This window comes from Cricetulus griseus, assembly GCF_003668045.3.
Source record: "Cricetulus griseus strain 17A/GY chromosome 1 unlocalized genomic scaffold, alternate assembly CriGri-PICRH-1.0 chr1_1, whole genome shotgun sequence".
In the NCBI taxonomy this organism is placed as follows: Eukaryota; Metazoa; Chordata; class Mammalia; order Rodentia; family Cricetidae; genus Cricetulus; species Cricetulus griseus.
This window is the reverse complement of record NW_023276807.1, coordinates 20,931,591-20,945,586: the sequence shown is the minus strand read 5'-3', so window position 1 is coordinate 20,945,586 and position 13,996 is coordinate 20,931,591. Positions and strand designations below refer to the sequence as shown.

The window sequence follows — 13,996 nt, the reverse complement described above, 5'->3', positions numbered from 1 at the left end:
GTATCCAGTAAGAGAGCTTTGAGTAGCCACTCTCTTACCCAAAAGACAGTTGACAAAGTGGAGGTTGGGAAGAAATCTGGATTACTGAGTGAGAAGCCAGTGAGAGTCATATATATGCTTTCTCTACCCTCAGGGCTAACAGGGTAGCTACACACATGATGTTCATTCAAAGCCTGCAGGTGACATAATGGAAGAAAGGTCATTAAGCAGATTCTGTGATAGGGATGATGTGTCTATTAAAGACCTGTGTTTAAAGGATTGCTTCCTACTCAACAGCAGCATTGGGAGCATGTGGAAGCAATCCGAGGTGGAACACAGATGCAGGAAAGCAAGATAATTGGTCTCATGTGTTTTGAAAACTTATTATAGGACATTTTTAGCCACTATAGGCCAGTCTATCCTTTACAATCTCTGAACGAAATGTACTATTTTGCCATAGGCAAATAACCAAACAGCTATTGACTGTCGCTGTGAGTTAAAGTGAAACCCTTGTTCTTTTTAAGTTCGCTACTGAAGCCCTCTTAGCACAGTAGACATCATGGCAGTCTCATAAATTGGCTTACCCTGGCCTTCTCTATCTAGTGCACAATCTCACTAAAACATCAAAAATCCCTGCCTAAGATCAAGCCCCAGTTGGAATGAAAACACAAAATCCTTGAATATGTTTGAATAAGCAAGGAAAGGGTATGTCTATGAGGTTATCTCTGTGAAGGGTCATTGTGGAAGGCTTAGTCCTAAACAGATGAATATAATACTTAAGAGGTAGCTGAATTATGGGACTTCTATCATTCTGATTCACTGATGGATTCCAAATTTGATGACAATTTGGGGACTTGGTAAAGATGTGACCAAGGTGGTAGAAGCAGTTCAATGCTTTGAAAGGTATCTGATCTCTAGGATTCCCCCCATCTCATTCTGTGCTTTTGGGTCTCCAGGAGGCAGGTGGGGATCACGCCTGTTTCAGGTTCCTTCTGTTATGATGTTCAGCCTAATGAATGGTCTTAGTGAAGGGATTAGCCAACCATAGAATGAAATGACTGAAATCATGAGCCAGAATAAACACTTTGTCTCTTTTATCTCTGTCAAGAATTCATCATAGTGTTAAAAAAATTATCTATTCTGGCCTTGTCTCTCCTTTCTTGTCTCCCTGTACTGTTACAGGGAGAGCTAGCCCCTGCACTTGGGTGCTCTGGCCCCAGCCCTCACCACAGGCAAGGGAGAACTGTTCCTCATGGCATGGGCTTAGGGGAGCTGGCTTTGCCCCTTGACCTTGGTGGGTGGTCCCAATTGCCCAGACTGAGCAGCCCAGCTACCACCCAGGCCCACAGCCAGGTTTTGGCTTGACTCACACTAACATCTACCCCATATTGGACCTGCTAAAGCTTGTACAGGGACTGGTCCTGGGGAATAACACCCACACTATCTCCAAGACTCAGGGGGGCAACAGGAGTTCCGGTGATGGTGGTGTACCAGAAACCAGAGGCCTTGAACTGGGCCAGTGACTCATTGCAATGAACACTTGCAAGTAAAGCTGATTGGACAAAAGGATATATATATATATATATATATATATATATATAGTGACACATCACTCACAGTTCCACCAGAATGAATGAAGCGGTATGGGAGAGGTGCCAAAGAGAAGTGAAGAGTCTGTTTGTTTTCTTGTTTATGTTTGTTTGCTTGCTTGTTTTGATTTTTTTTTTTTTAATTTTCTTGCGGAGGCACTGCAGAGGGGAAGGAAGGATATGGGGTACTGGGAAGTGAGCAGAATTGGGGTTCATGAGGTGAAATTCCCAAAGACTCAATACAAAAGTTATGATTAATGAAAGGTAGCTTTGACAGGGACAGAATGATTTCTGTTGAACAGAGCATGGTCTGAAAATCTGAAGACACTGTGTTTTCATTGATAAAATTCCTGACTCTTCATAAACAAATCAAAGAGGCCAGAAGATTTGACTAGTAACCAAAGAGAAATGAAAGAGGGGGCTGGGAACACAGGCACAAATTATCCAGATATTAGAACTAGATGGCAGGAAATGTAAATTATATACTATTAAAAAGTCTAAAGAAAATAGAGAAGGAAACAGACAAAACAAAAATAGTTTGCCTATTTTATAATGGGGAATTCCAAAGGATATATATATATATATATATATATATAATATATGTATATATGATTCTAGAAATCAGAAAACTACAGCCTGCAGTTTGGGTTGAGTCCACTGAGTGTTTTTTGTATAATATTACTGAAACACTGAAACACAATATTTCCATTTTTTGTGTATTGTTTGTAATTGCCATAAAGCCGAATATTTGGTTTCAGTGGAATCCATATAGCATGTTGTGGTAGTTTGAATGAGAATGGCCCCCATAAGCTCACAGAATTGAATACTTGATCATCACACAGTGATGATATTTGAAAGGCTTAAAAGGTGTGGCCTTGTTGGAGGAAGTGTGTCACTGGGAGTGAAGGCTGGGTGCACTCAGAGGCTTCAAAGAGCCCAAAACAGGCTCAGTGACTTTTGCTTCCTGTTGTCTGTGGATCAGGATATAGAATTCTCAGCTCCTTCTCCAACACCTATCTGCCTGTGCGGTGCCATGCTTCTCACCATGATAATGGACTAACCCTCTGAAACTATAAGTCACCCCCAATTAAACACTTTCTTTTATAAGAGTTGTCATGGTCATTGTGTCTCTTCATAGCAATAGAACACCGATAAGACACATAAAGTCTACCATATTTACTATTTTGTAAATATGGAATATATCTTGACAGCTTAATTGTTCTGTATTCAATTGGAACAGTGTAAAATAAAATAATGGAAAATTCATTAGGAGATTGTGAAAATGCTATAAAATTTGATAAATGAATTATTTACAATTCTAAGATTTAAATACTTTATCTTACATCCCAAAACTTCACTATAAGAGTTTTAACAAAACAAATAGACTTCTTCCCCTCTTAAATGAAGTTATGTTCTTTAACTTTCTTTGGCATTGCTGAATACTAAAATTATTTGAGCTCTAGAAGAGATGACTCTGAAAATTTTCAAGAGTTTGGCAACATTACTGAAAAAGCAGTCAAATGCTTGGTCTTGAGTAGGTAGAACAAGACTGTCTACATTCCTCCAAGAGAGGGCAATGAAACTAGAAATGCATGGGTATGGTTGCCAATCAATGTTGTAATTAGTACTGATAATACTTCACAATAAGAGAATATACACTATGTGCTGATACCAGCCACTTAATGGGCTTTTGAGTGACCTCTTATAGATGCAGTGACGAGAACTTCCATGTGACAATAATACTCAGCCAGGATCAAGACTATTGCATTCTCTCTGCTTCCTCTGCTACTTACTACGTTCTAGCATAGCGAGTTCTTGCTATGTTCTTTTGTATAAAACATTTATAAAAAATAGAATGGATCACTACTGTTTCTTAGGCCACTGTACTCATTTTGAAAATTGAAAACTTGTGCTAGTTTCTGTACCAGTTGGCTCTTGGTCTTGGCTTCTTCATGGTCGTTATAGAAACAATAATTTTCCTTTTGTCTTACTAAATTTTGCACCACCATAACATACTGGGGGTATGATTTCCTTTCCCTTAGAATCCAATACTAAAGTAGATTAACCCTCTTCTAGGTAATGTGTGGAAAATTTGTGCAATGAAGTGGTTGGTAGGTTTGTGTGTGTGTGTGTGTGTGTGTGTGTGTGTGTGTGTGTGTGTGTGTGTGTGTGTGTGTGTGTGTTGTGGAAATGGAGAAAAATTCAACTGTAGATATACAACATGGCAGCAAAATAAACAAACTTATTCTCACGTTCTGTCTGTTTATCCTTGTGACCTCTCTTGGTTTCTCTTTTTGTCTGTCTCTTTTCATCTCTAGCTCTATATCTCTCTTTTATAAATCAAACCAATGAAAGTAAAGAGGAAAGAACATCCTCACTTCAAGATTCAACCTCTTTGACATCTCTTCCCAGGAAGTCAACCTTCAATGACTAGATAAAGCATTTCTTCAATGTCTGTGTGATTGTTTAATGACAAACTGACAAATAGTGCCAGAGAATTCAGTATCATAATTCTAAGAGAGAAAATTTATACCTACGCCTCTTATTTCTGTATAGAGGGTCTTTCACTAGGATAATAGCATTAGCTTTTTTCAGCCCTCCTTCATGCCATCATTCCCTCCTCTCCAGGGAAAGGGGTGTGTGACATACCTGCCTGATGAATTTAGGAGAAAGCCTTGGTAAGCTTGTTTCCATTCCCTTTGCTTTCAGATCTGTTATTTTGCAGCAACATATATTCTGACACAAATATAAAGCTTACTTCTTCAAGTGTGTGTGTGTGTGTGTGTGTGTGTGTGTGTGTGTGTGTGTGTGTGTGTAAGGAAAAGAGATTGGAAATGAAAGAGGAGTGTGTGTATATATGTTTGTGAAGTTTAAGAAAACAATAGCATTTTGATGATTGGGTTTAACTTTGGATCTCACAAAGTGTCCAAACAAACTTCACAGGTATTCACAGGTAGCAGTTGCTCTGTATTGACAAAAAAGTCCATATTGTGATGATATCTATTACTACTTATTTCTACAAATTACTAGACTGGAAAAGCTGCAGTATAGTATAGTAATAAGTATTTTTTTCAAATGACTAAAAATCACAAATGAAATGGATATGTCTGAATTCTTCAGCTGCCAGTAGGTTATTGTAAATAAGAAAATAAGCATTCTTGGATTGTCTATATTATTTATATTCAGCATTGTGTTCAATATTAGGGATAGGAAAACTAATACAACATGGCATTTACCCTTAAATAACTCAAACTAATTGTTCAGCATGATTTATCACCAATTTTGTACTTTAAACTGTTTAATGATCCAATTTTTTATTATAGTTTATAAAATTGAGAGTTCATAAGACATACTCAGCTATTGTTTATAGATAATAAAATTTCAAAATCAGTCTTTGCCTGCTTATTTATGAAGCCATTATATGCATACACTATGTCTTTATGTGTTTGCAACCTATACTGTAATTTATATATTGAAAGATTATAAACTATCTGCCTATCTATTTTAAATAACCCCTGAAGTATATTATGAATAACTGATCACCCTTTAGTTAGCTTTATAAATATAAAATCTAAGAAACTAAAATCCATCAAAGACAGAATGTTGAAGTGATAAACTCTGCCAGAGGAAAGAATGCCATCTTTAAAGTAATTATCATTTGTGGGGGTCCCAATTGTTCTATATCATAAGCACTACTGAGCTTTGGGTTCTCAAAGTTGGACTTGGGGGCACAACAGGAGTGATTCTTTAGAGAACTTGTTTTCTGTTCTATCCCTGACAGACTTAGTAGAGTTCTGGATAAAGAGAACGACTGTAAGACAAGTGTCATTTAAGACACAGATCCATGCTTGATATTATATAACTGGAACATGTAAATGTGGAAGTCTTGATACATAAGCAAGCATGAGGTTATGTACATACGCATCTCAAGTCTGTGTATTTTCCTATGCATAGATTGTATATTTATGCATTCATACCGGTGTTCTCATATATAGAGAGAGGTAAACATACTTTATGTGTCAAATACTTGCAGTATCTATCTTCTATCCCCTTTGACACTTTTCCTCTTTATATACTTATCTATCCATAAATGCTATTTCTCTATTGGTAATGCTTGTCAGCAATGTGTGCATTTCTATAATTTTATTTGGGGTGTGATTTTTAAAGTCAGTATGAATTTTCTTTCAAAAAGATATCAATTCACAATACACATATGACTTTATAATAGTTCACAAACCAGAAATATAAAGTATTTCATCTATTATTCCTTCTCATACACCCCAAAGTACTAAAATGATGCTACAACCATTCTGTAAAGAGCAAAGATCATGTGGCTACTTAAGGACATGCTGCACACAACACTGTAGTCTAGGTCAGAAGGTTACATGGCTGTAAGAAGAGAACATTGGAACATTGTGGCTGGAATGTAACTTTCACTCTTCACCTAAAGTAAGTAGACTGCATCCTGAGGATCTTCACTTCCGGTGTTAACTAAGAAAGGAGTATCCACAGCTGATGTTCTCATCCAGGCCATATGCACATCAGTTCATTATTAACTTTTTAAATGTGCAATTCTTATAGGATTCACAATTTGCAATTTCATTTCTTCTATTTCATAGTGTATCTGCCTCCATTGTTAGATGACCAGACTCAAAGAATGCAAACTCATTCATTATTCTACACAAAAGTTAAATACACAGAGTAAAAACTGTCTATGAAAAGTGATATTCATTCTAAATTGTGCTGGGTCATGGTGACACACACCTTTAATCCCAGCCCTCAGGAAGCAAAGGCAGGTGGATCTCTGTGGGTTCAAGGCCAATCTGGTCTACAGAGTGCCCAGACAGCCAACCATGGCTACAGAGTAAAACCCTGTCTCAGAAAAACAAAACAAAAGAACAAAACAAAATTCAAAACAAAATATTATCTAATATCTTTACATAACAAATTAGCAATACAATTGAAATTTATCGGGCTATAAAAAGTATAAAAATTGTGTATTTTTCTAGTACATACTTGTATAATATATGAATGTATATTTATGGTAAAATAAGGCTTCATTTAGCCAATAATTCATTGATGTACACATATAAGCACACATGTCTATACACAATGAAAAAATAAGCCCATGTATTTAAACGATTATCAATGACATTACTGACAGTTACCAGTTTGATGTGTGAATGCATTACATAGCATTTCATTTTAGACTTTATAAAATGAGGTTTTGGTTTTTCTGGTAGTTAAGTAAGTTCTAATTCTACTTAATCGGTGCAGTTATTCCATAAGCTATTCTTTTCATACACAGGCAAGAATAGTTTTTGACTGACAGTGATAACATGAAAAGCAAACATAAGCCCAGTAAAGCACAGCAGCTCTTAACATCACTGTGTTTGGTTCCTGCTTTTTTTTTTCTTTCTATTTTCCAGTGTTCACCTTGCCTGTGCATGGAGGATTTCATGTCTGTCAGGATGAAATGACAGCAGCCTCTGAATAATGGAAATGACTTGAACTTGAACAAGACCAAGCAAAATTTAATTGTGCTCAAAATACTCTGCACCATCAGCATCAGATTATCCTCTGGACATATTTCATAAGATTCTGGAATTTAAAATACAGGAATATGAATGCTACATAATATTACATTCTCCCAATAATTCAATGGTATCTGGGGGAAAGGGCCATTTTAGGAAAATTTGGCCACTTAATCTTTTGTGAGTAAGTTTCTGTGGTGCTTAAGGAACCATCATTTTCTTTATATGTTAAACTGCATGAGGAATTTGATACCAAAGTAACACAGCTTTGTTATTCTCCAATTAAGGAAAAAGTAAAAACCATTTAATTAACCAATGTACAGTGCTTTGCAGTACGTAGTAGTTGATGAAGACTTGAATCAATCATGATCATAGTTGAACTCCTATATGTGAAACTGAGAATGATTTTGCTCAGGTCTTTCTCCCATCGGACCAGGAGTATTTTCATTTAAATTGCCAGGATCTATATAAACCCAAGCTCGAGGAACAAAACAATTTAGCTCAGAGTCCCAGAAATCAGCTTCCTATCACATCCCTTTTTCCTTCGGGCATTTCTTCAGAGATTTTTACTGATTTGATTATACAACAGAAGGTTAAATTCTCACATACTGATCATTAGGAAAAAATAAATAGAGCAAGTACTAAAGCTGGCTTTGCACCTACTGAATGCTGCAAGTGTCTGTACTCATTGGATATGCATCTTGCAAAGCTCGGCTGTTCCCAGAAGGCCACTCCATGAAGACTGAGAGAGCAGCGTCTGCTAGTGGTGCCTGCATGCCACAAAGAACAGAGAGAAGCTTTATAGCAGGATGCTGGAAGGCATAGCATTGGGAGGCAGACTACAAACGGGGTTTATACATTTTCTTTTTGCTTTAGGAAACATGCCCATGAAATTGTTGTCTTGAATATTTTTATAATTCACAAGTCATACCGAGGAAGCAAAACATCAGCAACGTTTTTGAAGTCTGTTCTTTGACTCCATTTACTAAGCATTTTACTAAAATTGTGCCATCAGCTGTTTATTGGACAGACTTTATTTATAGAGCAAGGACAGAGGCACAACTTACTAAGCAAGCATAACATGCAGTTCTGGGATACAAACATTGCTGGGGTTAGGTGGCTCATTTTACTGTACCTGTGGCATTCAGTGGACACTGATTAAATGCCAGGTCGCCTGCAGGAGTCCTTTTCCACACCATTGATATAAGGTAATCCTCTGGGCATATTTCATAAGGTGCTGGAATTTAAGATACAGACATGTGAAAGTCAGCAGACCTTATGTTCTCCAATGTTGGCACTAAGCATTTGTCAAATGCATCTAAATGCAGAATTCTTTCCTTTCCGTAAATATGATTTACTGACATGTTAGAGGTATGCTTATAAAGAAAGCACCAGGTCTCATTTAACAGTCTCCAAACCCATATGGGCTCTCTAAGAGCTTCTGAGAGTATGTGATTTAATTGAAGAGTCAATGGGGGTTTTCAAATAAATGGACACATTTGAAAACATTAATGAAAAATCTTTCAAATTTCATTGAATCTATAGATGTTAATTTTTAATAAATCAGTTCTGTTTTGAAATTGTTAACAGCACTGAGAAGTACACCACACACACACACACACACACACACACACACACACACCTCAGTATACTAGGCAACTGCTCTACCACTGAAATATATCCACAGCCCAAGACATATTTTATTTCTTCATTAATGAATAATCATGGTAGCCATGGTTTATTTTATGAAAGCATATTGATTTGATCTTTATGCCTTACTGCTTTTACACTTTCAACTTATTTATAAAGAGGCAGAAAAGAAATTTAAAAATAATAAATTTGTAAATTATCATTTTAATTATTTATTTTATTTTTTGAAATTATAATTACCTCCTTTCCTCCTTCCCTTTTCTTTATTCAACCCTCCCATCTCCATACCTCTTCTTGCTTTTGCTTTTTTTCCACTAATTGTTACATGCATATATGAATGTATGTATATATATAAAATGTGTGTGTGTGTGTGTGTGTGCAACCTGCTGAATCATGAAATAATGAGACTCATCAACACTGTACATTCTACTTCAGAATTTATGGACCCACTTTACATTTCAGTACTTAGTTGATGAAAAATGCAATTGTACACATTAGATCTTTAAGCCATATTTTCTTTTCAAGCAGTGATATTTCAGAATTGCACATGTCATCACAGGGCACCTCTCTTCTGTCTCCTTTACAGATGAGGCTACAAAGAAGGTTCCCCTGTGGTGGTAGAGAATGTGGAGATATCAGTTTGACTCCTAGAGTCCTAACTCCTCATGGTTTCATTGGACTTTCCAAATACATTCTTTGTTACTTTAAATCATTCATGATATTCTTCTGCCTGTGAACTAAGGTAAATGCATTTCTTCTAGGTTCTCATTAAAGAACACATGCTATTATTTTACTCCTGTGAAATGGTGGAAGATTTGGTAGCTGATTTTTCCTGTCATCAGCCTTTTCTCCAATGGCAACTTCTTCATCTCACTAATGCTTTGCTAATATGCTTATCTCAGTCTGAACTCACTGGACTTCCTATACAGCTCTTTAGACTTGGATTTATTCCTTCAGCTGTGAAGTACTTTCTCCAGGATCTTGGCTATTTTCTCTCTGGCATCCACCAAACACTTGTACCATTTTCTTCTGTCCATCTTCTGCATATTCTCTGCGTGATCGTCAATGTTATGTGAGATGCTCTCTTTAGATAATTTCAAAATTAACAGCAATTGCCACTTTTAGCAGTCACAAGCCCTTATTTAGAATCTCTGACCCTGGGTCCATTTAATCTCCTTGACTATGAATTATAGTTGCACACTACTCTAATATACTGCTTCAGAAAACAAATTTGAAGAGGCAAATAAGCTTGTCTTTTTTTTTCAGAATTCAAATATTCTTCCCTGTATTATATGTTAAGCCTAGACAAGAAAAATAAATGCACAGGGTGGTCAGTATGTGGATAAACAGTCACCTAGCCATGTTATCCTGTCATCACTCTTACTAGGAGTAAAACCATGTCTTCCTGATCCCTTGAAGGTACTAGCTGTTACACAGGGACATATGTTGTATTGAGTCAGGGTCCCTTCCTGAGACTCAGAAATGTTATTTTTTAATTTATTATGTATACAACATTCTGCTTCCTAGTATATCTGCACACCAGAAGAGGACACCAGATCTCATTATAGACGGTTGTGAGCCACCATGTGGTTGCTGGGAATTGAACTCAGGACCTCTGGAAAAGCAGTCGGAGCTCTTAACCTCTGAACCATCTCTCCAGCCCCAGAAATGGTTTTTATTATTCAATCTGCCATGGGAATGGTAAGGATACATGGATTGGCATGTATCATACATAGAAAGAAAATAACTCATGCTGCCAAAAATGTCAAACTTAAGTAAGGGTGGGGCAGCTTCCCTGCACCTTACCTTCCCCAAGTAGCTCAATTAACAGCAGGGATATCACTTACTGCAGCCACAATCAGCAAATAGCCATTGCTACTCACCTCCAGGTGCAAGCTTCGAAACGTTAACTGCTGCCTGCCCTAGCCCCCAACTCATGGAGAGTACATGCTTCTGTCTCCTGCTGCCTCTACAAGTTTCCTACATGCTGGCCAGAGAGGTCCAATTATGTGTCTTCAAAGAGGAAGCCACTGCATCAGGAAGGAAAGGTAAACCACACTGGCTTTGAACCTGCAAACATCTGCCTGCCACTGCCTTCCTAATGCTGTTATTAAAGCCATGTACCACGACACCCAGCTCCACTGAATCCTGGGTTATAGACTGGCAGATCAAAGTGCTTTGTCTGATTTTTTTGGTCACCAAAACCAAAAAAAAAAAGAAAGAAAAAAAAGAAAGAAACAAATAGCAACAACCAATTTGCTGGCACTCAAGACTCTCCCCCTTCCCGTATCACTATTTATTCTCCCTGTATTTCTGAACTCTGCTAATGACATAGCATATTTGTACCCATAAAACAAAACATCAGGTTAAACATCTGTTCATCCTCCCCCAACCCTTAACCTTCCTTTCCACCTTGGCCACTAACCCAATTACTGATCCTGTTGAATTACAGAACAAAGCTCACTGGTTTCTTTCTAGCCTGTGCTAAAGAGAACCAATAGTGCAGAATGCTAGGAGACTGCTTCATTATTCTTTTAATCAAGCCAAGGGGATGAAGCTGATGAAAAATTAACTACAATTAGGAAAAACATTACACACAGTAAATAGAAAATTCCATTTCAATCTTATATCTGAACTATTTAAAGTGTGTGTGGGGGATTGTCTTCTGGAAGAAGTGACATTTGATTGAGATGGTCAGTGTGAGAGGTACATTAAGTGCTCCAGGCAAAGGGAGCAATGCACACACATGCCTGAAATGCCAGTAGGACATGAAGGACAATGGGATGGACAAGAGTGCAATGGAGTGGGAAGACAGGGCAACCCTGTACATTAAAGAGCTGTAAGCATCCAGGTAAACGATGATATAACTCAGTTTTCAACCTTAAGATTAATTTGTTTACATGTGGAATACATGGCAAAGACCTCAAGGGAGCTAAAGAAATAGCACCAGGATGACTTTAAAAAAATGATGGATGGGGGAGGCATCTGACGCCAAGGGTTTGCTCTCCAGATCTGAGATCAGCAGTGGGACCTGATACACCAGACACTGCCGAGGCCCCGGTAGCACTTCAACCTCCATCTATGACAAGAGGACAGACATCAGAGTTTTTGGAACTGTTTGCATCTACTAGAAGGGAACCTGGGTCCCATACCCACCAGGAGAGTAAGAGACTCTTGCTACATCCACCAGAAGAAAGGATGAGAAGAGGTCAATGTAAAAGCACATCCAATAACAGAAAACTCAATATGATACCACTGGAGACTAGGAACCATACACCAGCAAGACCTGAACATCACAATGCAGATGAACCAGAAGAGAATGACCTTAAAAACATCTTCATGAAAATGATAGAGGACCTCAAAGAGGACATGAGAAAATCCCTTAAAGAAATGGAAGAAAAAAACAAACCAAAATTACAAGATATCAACAAATCTCTCAAGGAAACAGCTCAAAACCTAAAAACTGAAATACAGATAATAAAGAAAGCACAATCTGAGGGAATGCTGGAAATAGAAAAGCTGGATAAATGATCAGGAACAACAGACATAAGCATAATCAACAGAATACAAGAGATGGAAGAGAGAATCTCAGGAGATGAAGACACACTAGCGGGAATAGAATCACCAACCAAAGAAAATCTTAAGTACAACAAATCCCTAACACAAAATATCCAGAAAATATGGGATACCATGAAAAGACCAAACCAAAGAATAATAGGTATAGAAGAAGATGAAGAAATCCAACTCAACGATACAGAAAACATATTCAACAAAATCATAAAAGAAAACTTTCCCAACCTAAAGAAAGACATGCCAATGAAAATACAAGAAGCCTACAGAACACCAAATAGGCTGAACCAAAAAAAGGTCTCCTCCACACATAATAACCAAAACACCAAACATACAGAACAAAGAGAAAATATTAAGAGTAGCAAATGAAAAAAAGTCAAGTAACTTATAAAGGCAAACCTATCAGAATTACATCTGACTTTTCCATGGAAACTCTGAAAGCCAGAAGGTCCTGGATAGATATTCTACCTACACTAAGAAACCATGGATGCCAGCCCAGACTACTCTACCCAGCAAAGCATTCAATCAATATAGATGGAGAAAACAAGATATTCCATGACAAAACCAGATTCAAACAATACATATCCACCAATCCAGCCCTATAGAAAGTTCTGGAAGGAAATCTGCAACCCAAGGAAGTTAACTACAACCAGAAAAATATAGGCAATAGATAATCCCACTTTACCAACAGCCAAAAGGAAAAAGGTATAGAATCCCACACATAATTTTGCCACCATCACCAAATCAAAAACAAACAAGAATGAACAATCAATGGTCCATTAATATCTATCAACATTAATGGTCTTGACTTGCCTATAAAAAGACACAGATTAGGAGAATTGATAAGAAGACAGAATCCATCCTTCTGCTGCATACAAGAAACACACCTCAACTTCAAAGACAGAATTAAATGTTGGGGAAAAATTTTCCAATCAAATGGACCCAAGAAACAAGCCGGGGTAACAATCCTAATATCCAACCAATTGAACTTTAAACTAAAATCAATCAAAAGAGCTGAAGGAGGTCATTTCCTGCTAATCACAGGAGAAATCCATCAGGACAAAGTCTCAATTCTGAACATTTATGCCCCAAATACAAAGGCATGCATGTTTGAAAAAAAAAAAACATTACTAAAACTCAAATCACACATAAAACCCGCATACACTTATAATGGGGGACTTCAAAACCCCACTCTCACTACTGGACAGGAACACCAGACAGAAACTTAACAAAGAAACAAAGGAACTAATCCAAGTTATGGCCCAATTGGACTTAACAGATATCTATAGAACATCCCACCCAAATAAAAAACAATTTACCTTCTTCTCAGCGACACATGGAACCTTCTCTAAAATCGACCACATAATTGGCAACATAGGAAACCTCAACAGGTACAAAAAATTTGAAAAAAAAAACCTGTATCTTATCAGAGCACCATGCTTTAAAGTTAGCGTTCAACAACAACACGAATTACAGAAAACCTACAAACTCATGGAAATTAAGTAACACCCAATTGCACAATTCCTGGTTCCAGGAAGAAATAAAAAAAGAAATCAAAGATTTCCTAGATTTCAATGAGAATGCAGACACAACATACCCAAACCTATGGGACACTTTCAAAGCAGTGCTAAGAGGAACGTTTATAGTACTAAGTGTCCACATGAAGAAACAGGA

At 37.3% G+C, this 13,996-nt stretch overlaps 1 protein-coding gene across 1 annotated transcript in view; it reads right to left on the bottom strand.

Annotated features, from left to right (window-relative positions):
- Adgrb3 (adhesion G protein-coupled receptor B3) overlaps positions 1 to 13,996 on the bottom strand; it is a 697,729-nt gene that overhangs the window by 386,143 nt on the left and 297,590 nt on the right. Inside the window, exons 7-8 of the mRNA XM_027392824.2 lie at positions 8,238 to 8,339; positions 7,766 to 7,872 (exon numbers count right to left, since the gene is read on the bottom strand). Of these exons, the coding sequence (XP_027248625.2) occupies positions 7,766 to 7,872; positions 8,238 to 8,339 (209 nt within the window). The remainder of the gene's footprint in view (positions 1 to 7,765; positions 7,873 to 8,237; positions 8,340 to 13,996) is intronic.